The following is a 22,756-nucleotide window of genomic DNA, read 5'->3' on the forward strand; positions in this document are numbered from 1 at the left end:
GCTAGCTCTCATTGATAGAGCTCCATCCAGCCGCAGGCTCTATCAATGAGACTCATGGACAAGCGCGCGTTTATTTTCCCAATCGTTTGTTTAAATAACTCAACACATTATAATTACACACATTATAAGATTAACTAGAATCTGTGGTAAGAGAATGCTGGCGTAAAAGCTCGCTGACCGCGCTTTCACTCACATACACCGGGCATTTAGCTAGCTAGCAGGAAGAGGGGAGTTGCAGGCCCTGGAGCTCTGTCAGAGCAGCGGCGTTTGGTAGTAGTCCACCAGCCCAAACGGTGACTTTGCGCGGTATGAGGTGCTGTGGGCTGCAGATGCGGCCGGAGCTCAATCGGGCTCACAGCAAGCCGGTGTTACACCGGGTCTGTGGAGGAAGGCAGGCCAGGCGGCGAGGCAGCAACACAGGCAGCACCAGCCTCTGAAGTCCGACACAGTCGGACAAAATTTTGCAATTAGAAATCAATTTTCGTAAAAACGGCCCATATTTGACCTCTAAGTAGTTGATTTCTCGCATAAAAATTCTCAGAAGTAAATTTAATGGTAAAATAGCATATGAACAATGTATACATTTTCTGAGATCGCGCGACCTAGATTCAGAAGACTAACTGATCTCAGGTCAGTTGTGTAGCCTATGTAAATGGTGTGGACCGTTTTCTTAATACACCCATGGGCTGACAAAGGTTCCGGTTTTTGGGAGGTTGACGTCAACTTCCAGCTTTGTTGGGATTCGCCCGTTTTCAGCGGCAGTTTCAAAATATGAAATTTTCATAGTAAAAGGGTGTCAATGGGATTTTGAGCTTCTATGTATGTCCTATTTACCCACCGAACTGTCGTTATTCAACTATGACAGGGTAAAATCGGTTTTGCATTCTATCACCCCTTTAAGGCCATTTATTGTCTCTTTCTTCACCAAGTATCATCCCAATTTGTGCTCTTCAGTTTAACCTTTGCCACTCTCCATTGGGTCCTTGTGTTTGGCCTTAATTCTTTGGGGCATTTTTAGGCATTTAGGACAGAGGAGAGAGAGGGAGAATGACATGCAGCAAAGGCCCACAGATTGGACTGAAACCCACGGACACTGCAGTAAGGACTGAGCCTTTTACATGGGGCACACGCTCAACCAGGTGAGCTAACAGGGCGCCTCGTGTTTGACCTTATTTGCAGGGCTTTAGCTCTGCATGCCTTGGTCTGCCACAAAAGCTGTACATTTTAAAAGTCAAACATCAAGGAGAGTGCTTAGATGTAATATCGTATAAAGTACAGTGATACTTGCAAATGTTATAAACCCATTAAAGCTGCTGTAGGTAAGATTGTGAAGATCCAGGACTTTGCCAACAAATTTGAACATCGACAACTTCTCAGTCCCTCCCCCCTTTCTGCTGCAGCGCAAACCGTCTCCTAAGCCCCTCCCACACAACGGAGTTTGACACAACTGCCGGCATGTCAGACAACATTTTCAATAACTAAACACTAACACAATGTTTACTCACCAACTGTAAAACGATGCTAACTAGCAGGCTAGCGTTAGCCATTTCAGCATCATATAAGACCGACCACTGTGCAAACGTTACTATTATCCTCACCAACATAGCTTTTTGGACTTTTGACTACTAATAACCAAGTGAAAGATAAATCATTTATGGTAATTATGTTACCTGTCTAGAAGAAATGTGGCTACATCTGCATCGTTCTTCAGATCTTTAAAATCCCGGAGCTCACGCCACCTCTGAAAAGCCGCTCCAATATTCACCCGAGTTTTGGCAAACCTTTCTGCAACTCGTGTGCGGGGAGGGGAAAACGCTCTTATATGCGTGTGCGTGCATGAGCAGTGATTGACAGGCAGATAGACACCCCCTGTGGCCCTGATTGGAGAAAATCAACCGGGAGCGGTGGAATTTTGCCAATCGCACTACAGGCTGTAGGTGGTGCCAGAGAAGCTGGATTTTTTTTTATATTACATAATTCATGTAGTTCTACTGGAACATAGGGTCAGTTTCAGCAAATATGACTAGTGTGTGTTAGTTTTATAAGACTTACCTACTGCATCTTTAAATGATAATGTTGCTAAGTGAAATGCAACCAAATTGTGTGCCAGCCTTGCTTTTGTCACAGACGACGATGAACTCGAAACAATTTTTTCTCAGTTTCATTGCCCACAGTCGCTTCTATTTGGCTGGTGGAGCTGAATACGCCCTCTCCTTGACATTCTCCTTGTCTTTCGGCACCTCTCCATCGCTCCTGCCTACATCTGTTCTGGTAAATCATTTAATCAGCTGATGCAAGTGAAGAATGAATTTCAGTTTGTAATGTAATTCACCACTTTGATTGATAACCCATGGCCAGAGCCTACCTAATCTGACAACAGATGTGTTCCTGTGGGAGAGCGCTTGTTAGGTTAGCCCATTGGCTCTGTCTGGAATGAGAATGGCAGCGTGTTAATACTACAAGAGGCTTGGCAGCAGGTCTGCCGGGAGTGGAGGTAACTAACTACATGTCGGAGCCAGCTCAGTAATCCTGCCCCATAAAAGAAGTAACCTTAAAAGTGCTGCTCCATTAGCAGCTGAGATCCCCTTATTCAACCAGCAGCAATGACAAGATTTACTGCAAATTACACATCATTACACGATCATTAGGAAACCTTAGGCTCCCGATCTAAGCAGCACAAATCGGGTTTTCGCTCTCACTCTTCTGATATGATATTAGAATAATATTAATCTTGTTTTGGTGCTTAAGTGTTTAATTAGACACAAGAACAACAAAAAAACATCAGATGCCATTTGCAATTACGTTGCATTTCTACTGCAGTGTTGTGTTTGTCTCGGTTAATTCAGTGTTAGATACAATAATAACTAGATTATAAATTGAGTAATGTCTTTAGTGTTGGCAGTCAGCGTCGAAATATTAAGATCATTGTTTGGTCGCACAGATCTGACAAGCTCACACCTTAGTTGTTATCGGAGGGGGAATTTTAACTGTATCACCATATCATAATGGTTGTTTTGTCTGTGCCATCCTAAACCTTCAGTGTGATTTATTGATTTTTTTCATTTATTTTTACTTTTTAGCAGCTCTTGATACTCCGGTAATTAATTTAATCTATCCACCCTGTCCGATTGTCACAGCAATATAAGATAATTGTTTTCCCACTGGAAGAAAAACAGTTAATGCTTCCATCTTGTACACAAACCTTGCTTTGTTATTTTACACCTCTTCTCATTATGTACCTGCTGGTTTCGCCCAAGGGAGCATTTTAAGAAATGTTGGACCTTGAAACTTGGTTCTTGCAGTATCGTTAAAAAGCTATCCTAGCTCTCACTCTCCTACATACAGTTTGTAAGTTCTGACACTTCTGGTTTCGTATTGACAGTTTTGGCAAAATGTTTGCAGAATGCTGTTGTTTAATCAGCCTGATGCTGTCAGAGTATGTTGGCCTCTGGAGAAGAGAACCAGTAAGAGGCTCTGAGCCAGCCTAATGAACCTGCAGTCAGACGATAACAACAAATACTGTCTTACTGTACATAAATAGGCTTCTAAGAATTTGTTGCTTAAACATTCCTTTTTTTTTATTACTTTTTCTTTTATTTCATTGCATTTCAAAAGTTATTTATTTGACCTTAATTTATACAGGCTTAGCATACATGCTTTTTTACAGCAACGCCCTGTTAACAGTTAAATGAAATTACAGAGTATTATAAGAAGTAGGACGGACAGACACTATTATTTCAACAGAAATCGTACAGTAAACGATGTCCAGTGAAAGCACTCCCAAGCACGTAGAGAAGGATTTTTGAGAATTTTCTTGAAGTTACAGAGTTAACAGTGCATTATTCTATTAGTCTATTAGCAGTGGTATTTGCGTAAAAGTAACCAGTTTTTATTGTGTGAACAATAACTGTGTGATTGGTCTTGATTTAGTGAGCCATATTACTAGTAAGAGGTTAATTTGCTTTTAAATATTTATTTATGGCACATACTAAGGAAAGCTCATTGTGGGACTGGCTCTAGTGGCTGTAATTCTGCACCAAGGATGAATTTCGGGAAAGAGACTTCAGATACAGTATTAGGGGACCACTAAGGTCTATATAAAAGCATCCAAAGAGCACCATGTCATGGGACCTTTAAACACATAAAAGCTATATATAAAATACACTATACATACAACATATAATACAACATTATTTACAGTTAATTCTGAATCCCCTGTGCATTTAAAGGTCCCATGACATGGTGCTCTTTGGATGCTTTTATATAGACCTTAGTGGTCCCCTAATACTGTATCTGAAGTCTCTTTCGCGAAATTCAGCCTTTGTGCAGAATTACAGCCACTAGAGCTAGAGCTTTCCTTAGTATGTGCCATTTCTGTGTCTGTAGCTATTGAGGAGGAGAGAGGGGGGGGCAAGATGGAAGGTGGGGTGTGGCCTTGACCAACTGCCACTTTGCTCATTTGAAAGCCATGATGTCTCTCTCTCATGGGTGGGCCAAATTCTCTGGGTGGGCAAAGCAGAGAAAGGGGAGGTAACCTTGCTCCTTATGACCTCATAAGGAGCAAGATTCCAGATCGGCCAATCTGAGCTTTCATTTTCTCAAAGGCAGAGCAGGATACCCAGGGCTCGGTTTACACCTATCGCCATTTCTAGCCACTGGGGGACCATAGGCAGGCTGGGGGAACACATATTGTTAAAAAACCTCATAAAGTGAAATTTTCATGTCATGGGACCTTTAAAGGTACCCTGTAGAGTTTATTTTAAACAGCTTCTGTTTACATTTAGTTTTACTCACCAAACTGCATTGTGTGTGTCTTCAAGGTCTAACATACTAACAAAGTCTTAATTTCCTCCCTCATAAAACGTCCTTATGACCTCCATGTCTACTTCCTACATTTTGTTCCTGATTTTGGTGCTTTACTCCCACTTTTACTGTGTGGAATGATGTGACACCATTGGCAGGCATGTGAATGCGTGCACAAGACAAACAAAACAGGGACCCACATATAAAATCATTGCTCTGTAGTGCTAATAGTGGTACCTTTTAAAGCTGCATTGGTAGATGTTTTTCTACTAGCCTCTTGGGGGCAGAAGAATAACAAGCTGACAGAAACACAACCCTGACATTACCTAAAAGGTTAAAGCCTAATTTGTAATCAGGAACTGCCTATTTTCAAAATAAATATTAACATTCATTTGGATCATGTTAAAAAAAGGAATGCTAATTTTAAGACCGAACCATAACAGTAAAGTTGTAGGAACTAAAACAACTAAAAATGACTAAGAGGCTCTGCAGAGCTGCAGAGTTGGGTGATAATTCTCAGTGGGTTCATTACTGCGAGTGACCCTTTCACATTACGTGTATTTATTTGATTCATTGTTAACATAAAACCTATAGTGTAGCTGTAAGTATGCATTTTAATGACTTTTTACACCATTGTCTGCAATATGTATTTCAGGCTAGACACACTGGGACACACTCCTAGTGTACACACACAAAGCAGAAACACAAAAATTGTGAAAAGATTTATAACTCCCTTACCGCTTTCTTCCTCCGGCGTTGCCCCCTTCTTCCTAATAACCCTGCTCATCTCATGAATATGCAGACACTCGGTGTATCAGCTCAGATAGAGAAGGCTTCTTAAATCTTCCATTTATGTCCTAAGATTTTCTTTGCTGCTTAAGCTACTCCACCAAATTTCACCCCATCAGTCATATTTCAGTTAGTGGTTGATTTGCAGCATTTTATGCACCCCCATGCATCTGGATGTCTGCATGAATCTGTGTGTGTGTGTGTGTGTGTGTGTGTGTGTGTGTGTGTGTGTGTGTGTGTGTGTGTGTGTGTGTGTGTGCATTCGTGCGCGCATGCTGGTCATATCATAGGGCCTATGGGATAGATAATTATCTATTAGACCTGAGTGATTTTGAATGGAGTCCTTGGCAACCATCACAGGGGTATCTCCATTACCACTGATCTTCACTTGAGTCTTTTTCCGCTCGCTTTTTATTTTTTATCAACTGTGGCTCCTTTGTCTGTCTGTTGTGCAGTACAGTTGCTAGAATGCCTTTAACGTGTGCACCTTTCGTTTTAAGTGGCAGTGCTTTCCCATGTGGTTCACGTGTGTTCTGAGGGAGATATGTGGCGATGTGTGAGCAAGATAAAAGAGCAGCTGGCAGATTCTGATTGGATGGTTTTCATCCACCTGCCTCTGACAGCGTTGGCCTGTTTGCATGATAAGTAGTCATAGTCAACCCCTCAGGAAAGTCTGGCTTTTCTCTCTCTCTGTGGTCTATATGTGGAGGTTCCTAGGAGGGCTGGGCAATATGACAATAAATACAAATAATATAAAAATGTCTATCGTATGTATTTTTCTACATGGTTTATATCACAATGTCAAAATAAAACAGTGGCCGAACTACGTTACGGCAATGTTAACATCATTTGGACAACGCTTTACATTCTGATCTTTGCACTTTATTTTCATTTTGCACAAAAGTTTATAATAAAATATTAAAAATAAATACCATATGGCCCAGCCCTAGTTCATATTGTAAATGGAAACATCAAGTGATACAATTTTTAATTGAATTTAATCAATTCAAAATACCACATTCATAATTACAAAATTGTTTCAAATCAAGACAAATGGCTTTATTTCTAAAACACACTCCATGGTTATCATAGTTCAGTGTGTTCCTTTTGTGAGGACAAAAAAAAACCGGGTGGATGGTACCACAGGTGACAGTGACTGCAAAATCGGTCTTTTATGCTTTGTTTTGTTGCGTTGCTGCTTTCCGTGCTCGGCTCACTGGTCCAGCAGTGCGCTGCATCGTGCTGCTTTGCTGAATCCATTGAGATTAGCTTGTAAGCACCCGAGCACTTGACGTAGTACCTCCATCTCCGACAGCTGCAGGATGAATTTAACATGTGCGGAAAGATATTTGTGTGTTTACTATCTAATATTGTATTGGGGGATATATATTACCCTCCTGTTGCGGTTTTGTCAGCCTTTCTTTATTTCACTCTGCACACAGGAGGTCCACTGTGGTTATGGTAATACTGCAGAAAAAAGGACAGTGGTGTAGAGTGAGCTGCCTTAAATTTGAGGACCTGGATTTAAGCTTTTAATTCAGCAAGAATCCGCACTGTTAATGCTTAATAACAGCACCACAGGCAGTTCTGTAACTGACACTCTGATCTCCATGTGGGCAGGGACAGACAGGAAGAGACATTTCCAGCCATATGATCAATACGATTAACAATAATAATAATGGACGGTTATTTAGCATGTACATGTGCAAGTAGTTCAGGAAACATTGGACTGGTCTGCATATTTCTGCACTGCCTTCAGGTCTGTGCCAAGCTCTCTATGTGTGCATATGGTCGATGTATACGTACATGTGGCAGTGGACCAAGCTTATTTCATTGCCCTGTAAGTGACTTGTCAGCAACAGCCACGTTGTGATGTTATGATGACTCAGGCCTGAAGTCGGCTGCCTCTGTCATTTATACTCGCAGTGTGTAACAGACCCAATTTAGTGACTAAAATTCAGAAAATAGGTGTCACTATAACACCACCTATTTCATTAGCACTTCAGTGTTAATCTTAGTTTTCTGTTTTATTTTGTATCGATATTCTTTTCTCCATAAACCATTGTCTGATGTTTTGTGTCATTACACTTTAGATTACTTATAAATTCCACCTCATACCATAGTTTTCTTGGGTTTTTGATAGCCACTGGTTTCCAGTCATTGTCTTGTGGTGTGAAAATCTACTTTCAGAATCTTTTGCTCGGTAATCCACCATAAGGAAAAAAAATGTCTGCTTTTATTTTTTTCAGTTTGGTATTTTCTTTGCAAGATAATGTGGTGCAGACTTCAAATTAATACAACTGATACAACTGAATAACTACTAATTGAATTTTATTATGATGAAATTACATGAAATGACAATTGACAATGACAATTTTGTAAATAATCATAGAAAGCATGGAAAAAACCTTGGTATGGTACTTTTAAAGAATGTAATGCCAATATTTAAACAATGAGTAAAACAACTGAAGGTTGACTTATGCTGCACTGCATCTCTCTCCATGCAGTGCAGGTCTTTGACTAAGGCATCTACCATCTCTGACTACCAGTCAGTGTTGCGCCCTGTGTAGATCAGAGGTCCAGGCACCGCTGTTAGAGGAGGTGCAGTAGTTTGAAGTGGCGCCGTATGCAGGCAGGCATGGGGTCTCCATGCTCTCCAAACATCTTATTTGTCATATACCATCTCTAAAACTCTGTTACCTCCGTCTGTCTTCATCTAGCATCTTATTGAAGGTAGCATCAGCCTCCCCAGTGAGGTAAACTGAGCAGCACTGATGTAATGAGGTGTGTCCAGAGTGTCTTCTTTACACCCAGTGGCAGTACTGTGCTGACTGTCCTGGTTGAACAACAGGCTGTAATTAAGAGGCTCTCACCTGCTGCTGGACTGCTGCTCCAGAAAAACACAGGCTTTTAACAGGATGACAAGTGAAACAAAGAGGTGTATTGTGCCTACCTCCACCCGCCATCTGTCACATTTATATATCTCTCTTGCATTCATCCTCCAGTTGAATACACATGCACATTTTTGTTTTCAGCTGTAGACATCCCCAGAGATATTTACGTGGAGCCGTAGCATGCTCGATTTGCCTCAGTGTGTGCGTGCCTTTGTGTATTAACAGGTGCTTTGCTGGATCCACATTACTGCTGCAATTTTAACTTGGCTGCCTCCACATTATTCCCCAGTGTTGCCCAGGGAAACTAAGTTTTGAGGTGGGAGGGTTGGTGGGTGGGAGAGAGGCAGTTGATGCATAGACAGAGGAGAGAAAAAGGTGAAATGTTGGGCATGTCACTTCTTATTGTACATGTTTTAATGATGAAGAGGGCGTTCCCATCACTTTGTGCAGAGCAACAGATTGCAATTGTCAGTTTTACTTGAGGCGGCCTTCTGACTTTCTCGGCCTCTTACTACATCCAGCAGCATTGACGTGCAGGCTGTCCTTCCTCTGATGCCCTGCTCTCGCTTGCCAGCCGTCAATTTCACCCCTTTTAACTCTCCTCTCCTGGCACAGCAGTGCCGAAGCTTTCGGAGATTACCTTAATGTAGATATAAAAGTGAAGTGCACATGCCTGCTGGTTTATGTGTCTTTTTACCTGGAGCCTCATTCTTTTATATGTAGAGTAAGCACAACCAGTGAGAACACTGAAAGATAAGAGAGATGGTTCTCTTTCAAGTTCAGTGTTGCTTTTTTGCTATTCATTGACATTCGAATGTCTACTATTTGGTTGGTAAATTTCAAGGTCTGTGTGACAGCTTGCAGTCAATAAGAAGGGAGTCACTTGTCAGTCCTTTTGGAGGATTAGTAATGTTCTAACAACAACATCATTGAGAGTCAATAGCAGCACATGAGCTGGTTTCAGCTTGTTAACCTTACAGGCTCTCTTTACTATCCTCATATGGCTGCCTGTGATATGGCCCACAGCTTTCATTTTAAGATTTAATACATGTGGAACTGCAGCCCCCTAGTTGGTTTTTGAGTTGTGACCTGCAGGGTTTTTAGAGGCCTGATTGGTGTTTTTTCAGAAGGTTATATTTAATCCTGCCATGCCCCTCTCTCCTTCCAGTTATTTGTTTTAACTGTTCCCACTGGAGTATATAGAGATACAATTGCTGTACAGCTGTAGGCCTTGCTGATTGGCTTATTTTCTGTTGCCATGAGCCCTAATAGACGTGCCGGATTAGCAGTTTGCTGTTTTTACCCATTTGTACTCGATTTACCTCTTCCCCCCTTCTTCTCTGGTTAATATTCAGCTGGTCTATACGCCCTGTGCTGTCACGGCCGGCATCCCACAAGAGGCCCTTCCATGCTTGCAGTAAATTAGGCTGTGTATCAGAGGGAAGAGCCTTGCCTTGCCTTCCCAAACCATCTGCATAACGACAGACCTTCTGGGGAGGACTCACTGCACTATCAGAGAAACTGGCTCCCTTTTTATAACCCAATTCAACATGTAAGAATAATTAAGACGGATGATTGAATGCTTGGTTTTTCTTATAATAAAGAGTGAAACATTAAAGGCCCGCATGGTAATCTGATATGAATGAGACAACAGACCAAAGGAAATATAAGGGAAAAAATATATAAATTATCGAGTAAGAAATGAACCACACAGAGAGGCTAAAATCAATGGCTGCCAATTTCCCCTGTATATTCCCTCTGAATAACCAAATCAATGAATACATGTTTATGTCAATCCTGAGCGCCCAAGCGCTCAGGATTGACATAAATAAGTATTGCATTTGAACGCAGATATACTGTATGTTTCAAGATAAGAAGTGCATATTGCAACATTAATTTAAAAACTGAGACACATAACCGTAAATTGCATTGAAAAATGCAAACCGTAATGGATTGGCAATACTAAACATATTTCAAAATACACACTAATAAAACATTGCTTTTCTTTTGGAATTTGGTAACAGGCTTTGGCACATTTATTAATACAAAGTTTGTCAGATAAAATAAAAATATATTGCTGTAATCTAGATAGTCTAATTAAAATGATCGTATCTGAAGTGCAAACACACTTCAATGTTGTCTTGACATAATGTTCTGGACAGAGAGTTCTGTTTCAGGGACTTTATTAAACTGGATTTATTACCTTCACTGATGCTACTTCTTTCCCCTGATGTCTAACCAGTGCACAGTCGAGACTATTCAAATCACAGCTAGAGAAGACCTTGTGCTGTATGTGCCAGAGAGATGAGGAAGACGGTATTCAGAGAGCTACATCTTTAATAGTACGCATAAGTAATTAACATTTCTCAGCCACAAAGCCTTTAAAAACAATCTGTCTGGGAAACTGTTTTACCCAAACTTGTTCCAGTTTTTATTAAAGCTGAAACATTTAATCAATTTAAATAATTAGTCAATCGATCGCGATTAAAAGATTGTCATATTTCAGCTTTCCAAGTGATATTTACATGCTTTTCAAATACAGCATTAATACAAGAGTAACTCATGTAGCCACACGGTGTAGCTGCATATGTGACCAACAGGTATAGTCAAAATATTTGAAGTACCTGTGAATTTAGGTTTAGCTATTAAAAAATCCAGAGCTCTGATTGCATATCTGTAGTCTGCAGCTTTCTTATCATTTCAGACTTGAAACCTCTCTTACACCCTCCAAACTCCCTCTGACCCACTTGTTTAACATGCCCAAAATATAAAGCTACACCGCCTGCCTCTTCCAAATCCATCAAAGCAATCCCAATCCACTTTCCTACTCACCTCCTGATTCTCCATACCATATGTCCATGCATATAATGAGCAGCAACTTCTCTTCCTGTGTTGAAAGTCCAGTTCAGCAAGTGACTGTAAAGGGAAAAAAACACTTTCCTTTTGGAAGTATGTCGTCGAAGATTTGGCCAGGATGATACAGACTATTAGCCTGACAAGCCAGACCCACATCAAGATGTTGGGTCTGGGAATTCACCATTGACAGGGCTCAATCCGAGGGGCGGGATAAACTGTTGTCTTTCAAATTCCCTCTGCACGCAATAGGATAGCGCTACAAACAGGCAGAGCAACGAAGAAGGTAGCGAAGCTAGTTGATAGATTCAACTTTTGCCGTATCTGGTCGGCAAAACTCCGAACACGTCTTCCTTTATTAAGAATGATTTCTGTGCCGTTCTTTGTTCTTTTCTCAAAGAAAAGCTTAACTCCAAGTCTTTCAGAAGACCGCTGTTCCCAGCAGCAGCCGCCATAAGCCTGCCGACCGACTCTATACACAATGTATAGGCCTGAAAATTTGGTTTTTCCAGCTCGCAAGCCAACGGAGAGTGCCTAGACCCCCCTGGCTGCAAAGTAAATTTGCTGCCACTAGGGTGTGTCTAGATTTCTAGGCTAACAGAATATAATTATGGATGTGTGATGATAGTTGTTGTGGGTGGGTTGGCAAATGCCTCATGTCATGGACAGAATTTCACTACATATATAAATAACCTACTGAAGGCGGTGGAGACTGGTGACTCAAAAAGTAGGCTAAAAAGTTGAGAATATGGCTCAGTGAAATGCAGGGCAGGTCTTAATAATTGTGAGGAAAAAAATGGCTGTTAATTACAATATATGAAACAATAGCTAAAAAAATCTATTTGTCATCTTTCTTATAGTTTATCTTCAATCTGTGAACTTAACCTCCCCTAATAGAAGGAGGTTTTAGGCTTAATCTATTTTGCATGAATCCAGAGAAACACCAAATGGAAAGACAAAAAAGTCCAGGGTGCTCAGGAAGTTCTGTCAACTGTTTGAAGGTGCTCTTTGGGGTCGGGAATTCGGGAAACACCAAATGGAGTTGGACTGCTTAATCTGACTGTATTGTTTTTTTTGTTAGTTATTTTCCTGGCAGTATCTTTTTCTCCACACAGGTAATTTCTCTTTGCCTGTTTGTCTTGTCTTATCTCTCAAGGCCCACCACAGCTGGCTCTTTTTTTTTTTTAGGCAGGTTAATGCTCTTGACTGCGCTCTATATCTTGGCAGTGCAGCCCAGGCCTCATTGGCTGGGCTCACAGATCTTATCGGTTCTGATTGCGGGCTCCCGTTGTCATTCAGGTCTTCTATTATTTTGTTGACCAACATGCTGCATCTTTTCCTGGGGGTTCTCAGTCTTTGTAGTTCCAATTTGGCCTGCTGCAGACCCAGACTTGCTGACAGACATTGCTTTCCTGTGATAGAGCAGTTACCAGAAACACACCCCATTACGGCTCTTTTATGTAGGTTTAAATTATGCTGGCATTGCGTGGGCTTGCACAGATTGTTTTGGCTGTCAGGGTTATTGTCTGCCAGCTTATGTGAAAATATATTGGCTGTGAATGACGAAAATAAAGATGAATAACCTGTTCCCATTTTCTATTCTTACTCTTCTGCCCACACAACTTTTACTCCCGCTGTGTTCAAGATGAAGGCTTTGTATACAGTTTTGGAAAGTATATCCACAAACTGCAGTTTGGAAAGTTTTTAGACTGTATTCCAAGCCAGTGGTACAAAGGTGGTGGTGCAAATCTTAAATTTTTCTTTTTTTTAATTCATATCTTTTGGCAAGCCATTAACTTGTTTAGCATTTAAACTTCTGTTAGCACTTTCTGCAGTTGATTCATATAAATGTTAGTAATATTGTTTTGTTAATTCTCTTCACAGCTTCATGTTTATCTAGAGGCAGCATAGCCTACTCAGCTTTTCTCTGTCGTTGTGGATGCTCAGTCACAATAATAAGCCTTCGTACATAGGCCCAGCTTTGCCAGCCATTGTAATTGGGCCCTTGAGTCAGGTCCTTGTCAGCTGATGCACAATAAGCTGTAGCCTAATGAAGTGTAAACCAGAGATCTGGGAGGCTGCGAGGGGGCCAGATGAATATGGCCGGCAGCCTTGGTGTGCAGCGGAGAGCTCAATGCTAATGCTATTAGCCAGGAGGTCAGTCCATTTTGCCTCACCCCTGTTCAGTTTATCAGCACTTCATAACGTGTCGAATGTAAAGGGCATGGTGTTGAAACAGTTGATCACACTTGAGTGTGATATCTCTCCGAGGATGAATAGAGTGAGAAATGGGTTCACAACTGCCGTGCAGCTGTGTTGGAATGATTGCAGACCTTCTGACCTTAACAGGCTTCCTCTGTGTTAAGGTTTGTCCACTTGAGAGTGTTGCAGCTCTGTTAGGCCTCCATCTGGCCAGCTTCCTCTTCTCTTCCTCTGTGTTCATTAACAGTCCATTTGTTGCTCCTGCCCTGATGAGCCGTCCTCTGCTGCTTACTCACTCAGCTCCTTCTAATGCTGCTGATGAGCCTTTAATGTACATATTGTCCACTTCATTTAGCCTCAGCACTTTTTATACTTTTAGTTTCACCTGTGTGTTTTTATTAGCCATCTCTGATTGTATTGTTTTTCTACCTGCTTAAAGCCTGAAATGTATATGGAGCTATTTGGTCAAATATGAATATATGTCTTGTGATTTAAGGAAATATAAACCATGAACTATTTCTGTGTAAAAATGCGTGACATGCCATATTCATTTACCATTATCCAGGTTACTGTAAGTCACTATTGGTATTCATAGCAAACCATTTCCCCATATGTTAACCCTTATGAATACCTTATAATGCATATATAATGCATTTACTAATTGTAATTCAGAGAAAGAACCATCATTTCACGATAGCTCTTTTCTGATGGTAATGTGTCCTGGCGTGTTTGCTTGCACATCTGTGCACAAACACATTAACAAATTACAAATTAACCCTTGGCATGTTTCTCTTCTAGCCAACGCCGGGGCCTGTTTTCCTAAGCAAGGTAACTCACCGGGCAAATGGCTCCCTGCTCTTTGGTCACGCTTTAAGTTCATTCTTTTTTCAAGTCACATATTTTTTTGTGTAACCATACCTTCTCCTCCTGGCTGTCTCCCTTTCCTGTCCTGTGTACCTTCCACCTCGGGCTGTGTTGTCTGTCAGTTAGAGCGCTGATAAAAGGCCAAGGGCTGTCAGAGTGATGAGCCTCGTTAAAAATGGACAGCAGAATCAGTAACCTCCAGACAAGAGACAGTGAGAATATCTAGAGAAAGTTGCATAGGGTGTCAAGGGATGGAGGGAAAGCTCAGATAGATGGACAGGACTTGGCGAGAAAGAGCGAGAACAAGGACATAAAGTATATGAAAGAAGTGTTCCTTCGTGTTCCCAACTGACTTTCAATTTTCAGTATTTTGATTTTCTCTGTTTCCTAAGAAAACAATGAAAGCCACTTAAAATGACAAGCAGGCATATCACAATGGAATATCCAGCAAAACAAATTCAGTTTGAGCCACTTCCTTTGATCTATTACAGAAGCATTTTACTTTTCTCATTTTTCTTCCCTTCAGAACTTGAAATCAATAATTCTGCAGGGAACTGCTCCGTCCTGTTGGCAAATAGTCTAACATCCCATCCCATTTCTTTCTCTCTCTCCCTCACTTTATTTCTCTCTCTCCTCTCCCCTCTGTGCCTTATTTTCTCTTGTTCCCTCTGCTCCCATTTGTTTCCACCTATGTGTGCCTGCTCTGTGTACGTATGTCTCCTTCCTAAAATCTTTCTGCATGCTGGTGTGGGTGGTGATTCACCTCATTCTTGCACACTTTTTACCCCTTCCTTCCTTCTTTCTTCCCTTCCCTTCTTGTCTTCCTTTCCTTTGTCCTCCCATTCCGCTGTTCTGTCCTCATCCCTCAGATCCCGAGCGTGGTGGCAGTCACATGATCTCGACAGATGACTTGGAGTATCCGCGAGAATACCGGACGCTGGGGAACAGCGCTCGGCGTTTCTCCAATGTGGGCCTGGTGCACACATCGGAGCACCGCCACACCGTCAGCGCCGCCCAGAGCCTGGAGGCCCTGACCAACCTGCACAAGGTTGACATGGAACGCAAGAGGGACGCCTTCATGGATCACCTGAAGAGCAAGTACCAGCAGCAGCAGCAGCAGCAGCAGCAGCTGCAGCATCCGCATCATAGCCCACACCACAACCCACCATCTCCCTCACCATCTCACGCCAGCATGAGGGGTACGTCAGAGCGGTCTGCACGAGAACAGGTACGCAGTTCACCGCCTCATAGTGTCTGACAATATACCATCCCAGTGCCATTGTCAAATAATTTATTAATGAATATGTTTCAGGTGGCAGTTTTTCTCATATAATTTTACTGCCTTTTGAAAAAAACTTGGCACTCAGTGCATGTTTTTTTTGGCACTCAAACAGGTCAAAACTGTCAATTTGGTGACAGATAAATGATGTCACATGTAGAGACAGAAAGAACACGTATACACTTAATAGTTTGGGTCGAGTTATATGTATTGTGAGGAAACCTTGTCAGATAACATCCAGAGTGAAAGCAGTGCATTGCTTCACACTGTGCCCATTAAAAGAAATTGAGAGAGAGAAAATATGTGAGGAAAGGCTGACAGGTGGTCTTTGTATCTGTGTTATTAGAGGTCAAAGTTTTTCTGCTGCCAGAGCCTGCAGAACTTTACAAACGCGCTGTTGAGGTGTGAACGAAGATGGGAAGTCACACACATAAACATACTGAATGCTCACATGCTAATGCAATTCTCTGAACACTTGGGGATAATGTTTTTGTTTTTGCTCTTTGTCTTTTTATCAATTATCTTCCCCTTCCAAATGTAGTTTATACTTTGACCCGTTTCACACACACACACACACACACACACACACACACACACACACACACACCAGCTTTCTCTCGCTCTTAGACACACACACACACACACACACACACTGTACTGTGCACAAACACACTCTCTCTTTGTGTGAGCACCACTGCTGTGTGTGTATTAAAAAAGGGTGAATTCAGTGAAATGACGTGACAGAAAAGCACATCAGGGGAGAGGGGAGAGAATGAAAGAGAGAGAGAGAGAGAGAGAGAGAGAGTGAGCGAATGAGGGAGGGCGGGTGAAAGGCAGGTGGAGTCCATAGTTGCCGTGGTAACCTCTCCCATAAATGGGAGTAGGGATATCGTGTTGCAAAGGTCAGGTTGTGTAGAGAGGCAGCAATTGTACAATGATGAAGACTGAAGGGAGAGAGGAATAACGAGGCAGACAGTTAAAAAATAAAAATGTAAGCAGTGGCAGGGGTGAGTGGACAGATCCTAAAGTGACATGGTATTTTCACTGCACGGGGGGGAAGCAACAGAGGCCAGGTTTTCTTGTTATCTCGTGGATGATGTGCAGAGCATGGACAGCGAGGAGGGAGGGAGGGGGGGAGGGTGGGAGGAGGAGCTGGAGAGGAGCACAGCAGCCAGTCAAGCAGCCCACTGCTCAATTAGCCAGCACCAGCAGGAGCCAGCCACCCATCTGCGAAGGAGTTAATCGGCTGGTGTTGTAATGAATTAAATAAAGAGTTTCCACCGCATGTGCTACCCGAGAGCGAGACAGTGAGAGAGGGAGAGAGGGGTAGACTGAGCGAGGGAGAGGGAGAGAGAGACGGGCAAAAACGCGATGAGGAGTCGCTGCACCTGACGGACAGCCTGGGATGACTGGAGTGGTGGACAGGCACAGGTGCACTGCAGGTGAGACGGGACTGGAAGCTTGACACTGGAAACTGCAGCCTGGTGTAGAGAGATGTGTGTGTTTGTGTGAGTGGGATAAGGATGTACCAGCTGGGATTAGATTCCACGCCTGTTGTGTTTATTGTGGTTGTTGTGGCGACGGTGTGCCTATGCTCAGCAGGCTAGACGAAGGCTGAGTGGACGATACTGTAAACTGTACACAGAGCCTTTTGTGCATCTGGGTGAGTGTTAATTTTCTGTGCAGACTAGTGTAGGTGTTTTTAAACAAAGAGAGAAAGGCTGCGACGGCAAACTGGACCAGAGGAGGATTGAGGAGGATTGAGGAGGAAAGAGTAAGAATGGTTGAGATGGGGGACGGGGGTGCAGAGAGGATGACGACATGAGAAAAAAGACGAGGGTGGAGGAGGGGTGGTGTGAGTGCAGCCTGCTTTACATGCTGGTCAGGTAATGCAGCGCTACACTGCGAGGCTACGTCGTTCTGTAGGAGCTCTGTGGCCAACTCTGAGTGCACATACACGCCTGTGTGTAAATGTATACATGGGGGTCTTTACTTGCATTCAGCCCCTCAGCCCCAAGTTTAATCTGACATCTTACACATACATCAGCACTGTCTCCTTGGGGCTCACAGCATATTTAATTCCACAGGAGGTTAAAAATGACGAGGTGTACATTTGAGCTAAGTAGTAGAGCCTCAATCAAGAGTTTCGTCTGTCATCTGGGATTACGGCTGAAAAAGGTAATGTGATAACGATTGACAGTGTAAAACAATGTCTTTAATAGAATGTCTGCACACAAGAAATGGATTGATTGCAGTGATGATTCCCAGAATAGAGAATTGTTAAGGGGTAGTGACACATTGAAATAGGCCCTCTCGAGTTTTTCGTTACACCCTCTCAGTGCAGTATTTGCGACTCAAAGTCCAAGTTCAGTATGTCTGCAGTTGTCAGCAGAGCAACGGTTAACACGAGGCGCTAGAAGAATGAATGTTTACTTTAGCTGAGAGCTGTGAGTAAGCCTCATTAAAGCAACAAACAGCGAAACACTGGCAGAGACTGACACACAAGACCACAAATCACTTCTGCACCATTAAAGCCAGCCCTCAAAAGTCATTTAGCTTTGTGGGGAAATTGTCTGAACAAGTGAACAGCAATTATTTATAATGCACCAATGGTGCCCCTGAGCCATCAGTTCAACAGATTGTCAAGGACGAAGCTTAACTGACTGGGCTACACTGCATAAATGACACATGATCAGGTATTCAAGGCCAACACAAGTCCTACCTCCCCTCATGTATTTTCTCATCCCTGAAAGTGAACCACTTTACCCATGACCTCTCACCTCTAAGTCTTACTGAGAATTAGCTTTCTGACAAGAGGTGCAGATTTTTTATTCAGATCCCTCACTGTCCTGTGAAAAACATGAACTTTTTATGAAGTAAGACAAATAGCCTGGTTAATTAACCCTAGAATGTAAGCCTTTAATCCTCCTGGACAGTGACAATATGATAACAGAACAACTAGCTTGGAGAAATATTCCTCAGCGTCACATCAAAGAGTTGTCTTTAATAATAATTGCTTTAACATATGTTAGTAGAAATGTATATGCTATGGGAAAAAAGAAGCGTGGGTGGAGATTATGCTCCATATCATTTTCAGTGTCCTACTTGTCTCGGTGCCAGCGAGTGTAGGTGGATATATGCACTATTTTTTATCATTTAAAATTATAAACAGCACATCAGAATTATTTGGTGGACAGAATAATAAACCATAAAATGCCTTGAAATAGCTACTACTATTTAGAAACGGGTATAATGTTCAGCTTGTTAAATTTTCTGTTTCAGATAATTGAACTCGGTTTTTATGTCCGAGTTAGAGTAATAGGTTTCATTATGTTGCTTTCCAACTACTACGACTATGTTGTGTCCCATTTCCATACTATTGCTCTACTAATACTACTACTATTAATTCCAAGCAGGTTTTGAGTAATATAGTGCCTTCACACTGGGAAAGTGAGAAAAGTAGGTGTACTCAAAGATGCCAGTATGCGTACTAAATCTGCTTGATTTTTAAGTGAGCAATTTCATTTATGTTACATTCATTCAAAGTCTCAGTGAGCAGAGCAGCAGCTTCTTCAATGCTCCGTTAGGATGTAGTGTGTTTACACCGCAAAAGTGACAAATAAAGTAAACTCAAAGCGGTCGCCAAACAAATCCTTGATTTTTGAGTGTACTGTTGGTTTACTGTACATTGTAGATGGTGGTATAACAGCTCTAGGATAATTTCTGAAAACAAAAAATGACTAATGCATATTTGGAAAAACCTTTTTGTGAAGTCAAATTGGCAGTGTTCTTCTAAAGTCAGTTTCATTGACGCCCAAAAACAAGTATTGCAATTTCCTGTTAGTATAAAGCAGCAAAATATTTTGATTTATTGTATACTAACTGCAGAACAGTATACTATAAAGATGCACACAGTTTTTTACATTTAACATTTAGTTTGAAAGTGGGACACAGCTCTAGCCTGTATAAAATATGTAAATGGTTACACTGTGTTAGACTATATGTTGCATTATCATGGCTCAGTGTCTTCTTGGCCAGGAAATTGCCTTTTTGGATTAGTGTAATTATGTCATTCAATATTGTATCAAAACCAAGCAAGAAGTCACACCACAGTACATTAAGAAAAGAGAGAAGAAATATAGAGCCAGAGAAGAGCATAAAGTAAAAGAGACTGTCAAAGAATGGAATCAGGGCCAAATGAGGGACTATTAAGTGAAAGATTAGATTACAGTAAAAACACTTCCTCTGATGCTTGTGTTTACTGAAATAATCTAGGCTTTAGTTGAGATGGTATTAAAATGGAAAGCTGATGATAAAAAAACCACCAACTATCATAAATCAAAACTTGCCTGTCACTTTTTTTCATCTGTGGGCCAGGAGAGTAATGTGGTTCCTGCAGAAGAGAGGCTGAATGGACTGAGAATTGCCTGCAGATAAGAATAAGAACTAGAATAAGAGTTTGGATTAGAATTAAAATTCATGAACTCTGCCTAAGGTTTTTTTTTTTTTTTTTCTTGTCATTTTGAGGAATTTCTGGGCCATCAGTGGCTTGGCCTGGTTTTGACTCTGCGGTTATTATGTTTAAATGGAAAGCTCACTTCCTGAGGCCTTGGCCAACATGCAAGCATGTTTTCGTAGATGGCAGAGCATCAGGAAGGGCAAATGGACACATGAGAGATTCAGCATGGGCTAGTGAAAATAAGCAGGTGAGGTGACGATGATGAGATGAAAAAAAGTACGGCAGGTGGATTGAGAGCGAAAGAGACAGCAAAGAGCGAGGAGGAGACAGAGCGGTGGCTTGCCTGTGGTGGAGAAGTCTGGGATAGAGGCCAACATCAGAACACCAGAGTGGGCTGCTGTTTGATTCAATTTCACTCTTTTCATTTCCTCCCCTTCCCTGGTTATAGCCAACAGCACAATCTTGTTTGAGGTGCGTTGTAATCCGACGCCTGCAAAACACTGCCACCCCCTGCATTAACACCAATCAAATCTTAATGATTGTTGTTTAGATTAGATGAAGCTGTCAACAATATAAATGAGTTTCATATATTGCCTGTCAGAAGAGGAACACATTACAAGAAAATGATTTAGGAAATGCAACTGAATATGCTTTTTGAGGAGGATGCATTGGAATTTTTGTGTCAAAGGCCTGCATCTCTTCTCCAGTCCAGCATTTTTTTGCAGCATTAAAAAAAATTGTTTCATTTTGTTGGTGAATTTATCTAACTTTTTTCTTTCTGTCTCCCTTCCTCCCCATTTTTGTCCTTCATGAACTCCACAGCAACAGCCCAACTACTGGAGCTTTAAGGTCAGTGCCGCGTGTCTAAGTGTCCCTGTGCGTTTGTCGTTCTCCTGTCCATTGTGCGTGTGTGAATGTGTTTGTGTGTTCCGTGCTGTAGGATTACGTCAGACTTCTCGGGCATCAGCAGCCTCCTTGGTCCTCTAGCTTCTGCAACACCCAGCTCTCTTGACATCTCATGGCTCTTTGGGGTGTGTGTGTGTGTGTGTGTGTGTGTGTGTGTGTGTGTGTGTGTGTGTGTGTGTGTGTGTGTGTGTGTGTGTGTGTGTGTGTGTGTGTGTGTAGGATTGCAATGGCAAAGGTGTCATGGGTGGCGACAGCTTAAACTTCTCCAGCTCCATTTAATCTGCAGAAGACGATTCTCTGGGGATTTATGATATCTCAGTCATCCGACATTAATGGCTAGAATCCATGTGACCTTGCTGAAGTATTACTCAGACTGACTAAGACATTAAGAAGATATTTCATACATGCCACTGAGGCATTACTGAAATAATACTTTGACACTAGCACAGAGGCATGAGTCATGGTTGGGCTGCAGGATGTGTTTTATGCACAGGTTGCAGAGGGGAAATATGGGCTGACTATACTGGAGAAGGCCAGAATCAAGATGTATTGAAAGTGTTTATCACATACAGTATGCTAAATTTAAAGAGGTGAGCCTATTTGTTAGCTTGTATGCCTTGTAATGTGTATCACTTTTTTGTGGCATTACACCTCACAGAGGCAGGCAAGGAGGTGTGCTATCTAAACAGCAAGTTAAAGAACTGAGGGCCAGATGTACGTACATTTGCGAATGTAGAGTTATCAGCGCCATGCCGAACCTGCAGAAAGCGCACGGTGTGATACTTCAGTTTACGTCGTATTTACCAAACCTGCAGTTCATCAGCGCAATTCTCCGCCCACTATACCGTGAATGGCGCTGTAGCAAAGCGTTAAGTACTTGTGCTATGATACGGCTGAGTGCAGACTGCGATATTCCCACTGCTGATGCTATGACTGTTTGAAATGATCCTGATGTCAATATTTGTAATGTAACGAGGAGTTTAACAACTGCTGGAATGGAATGTGAACGCTGAGTCGGAGATTCAATGTCATCTTTGATTTCTTCCAGTAACTGTAATATTGCATGGCTGCTTAATCTGTAACGCTTAATGACTTTGTGTTCACTCAACTGAAAAAGTGTGATCCTTGTGGCAAAAATCTTTTCAGCTCGTCTCCTTGGCCTATATCTTCGTCTTGCTTGGATTACTGCTGCCATTTCACCAGGAGGCATATGCGAGCAAACCCACTTTTGGCTGGTTTACACCTGCTTTTAAGAGGCAGAGAATTTTCACCGCAAAATAGAGCCGCGCTTTCACGGGCTGTTTTTGTACATACCGCGGAATACATAATTAGGCGCACTTTGCGCTTCCCCTTCCATTTCTTTATGGGAAACTCCCACTTTCCCCTTGACCCTCCCATGAATGCATAATGCAAAATTCTCTCCAGCAATACTGAAAATGTTGAAACTCTGAGCTTAAAAATACTAGAGCTGCAAATAACGATTATTCTGCATATAATTTTCTTGATGAATCGTTTAGTCTGTAAAATGTCAGAAATAGGTAAAAATGCTCATCATAATTTTATAGAGTCAAATTAACATCTTTGGATGTCTAGGTTTTTTCTGAATAACACTTCAAAACTCCTCAAAGCTATTCAGTTTACAATTATATAAACATTAAAAGCAGAACATGTTCACACTTAATGCAGGAACCATTGCTTTGGCTTCAA

At 41.8% G+C, this 22,756-nt stretch overlaps 1 protein-coding gene across 5 annotated transcripts in view; it reads left to right on the plus strand.

Annotated features, from left to right (window-relative positions):
* Positions 1-22,756, plus strand: part of si:ch211-278a6.1 (SRC kinase signaling inhibitor 1) — a 117,242-nt gene that overhangs the window by 52,137 nt on the left and 42,349 nt on the right. For 2 of the 5 annotated variants that reach the window (XM_039824029.1, XM_039824031.1), the window contains 3 exons: positions 14,340-14,369; positions 15,275-15,633; positions 20,966-20,992. In XM_039824029.1, the coding sequence (XP_039679963.1) occupies positions 14,340-14,369; positions 15,275-15,633; positions 20,966-20,992 (416 nt within the window). Of the gene's footprint in view, positions 1-14,339; positions 14,370-15,274; positions 15,634-16,896; positions 17,127-20,965; positions 20,993-22,756 lie in introns of those variants that run through there. The other 3 variants (XM_039824030.1, XM_039824032.1, XM_039824033.1) reach the window with 2 other exon arrangements.

The sequence above is a fragment of the Perca fluviatilis genome, chromosome 15, assembly GCF_010015445.1.
Source record: "Perca fluviatilis chromosome 15, GENO_Pfluv_1.0, whole genome shotgun sequence".
NCBI lineage: Eukaryota > Metazoa > Chordata > Actinopteri > Perciformes > Percidae > Perca > Perca fluviatilis.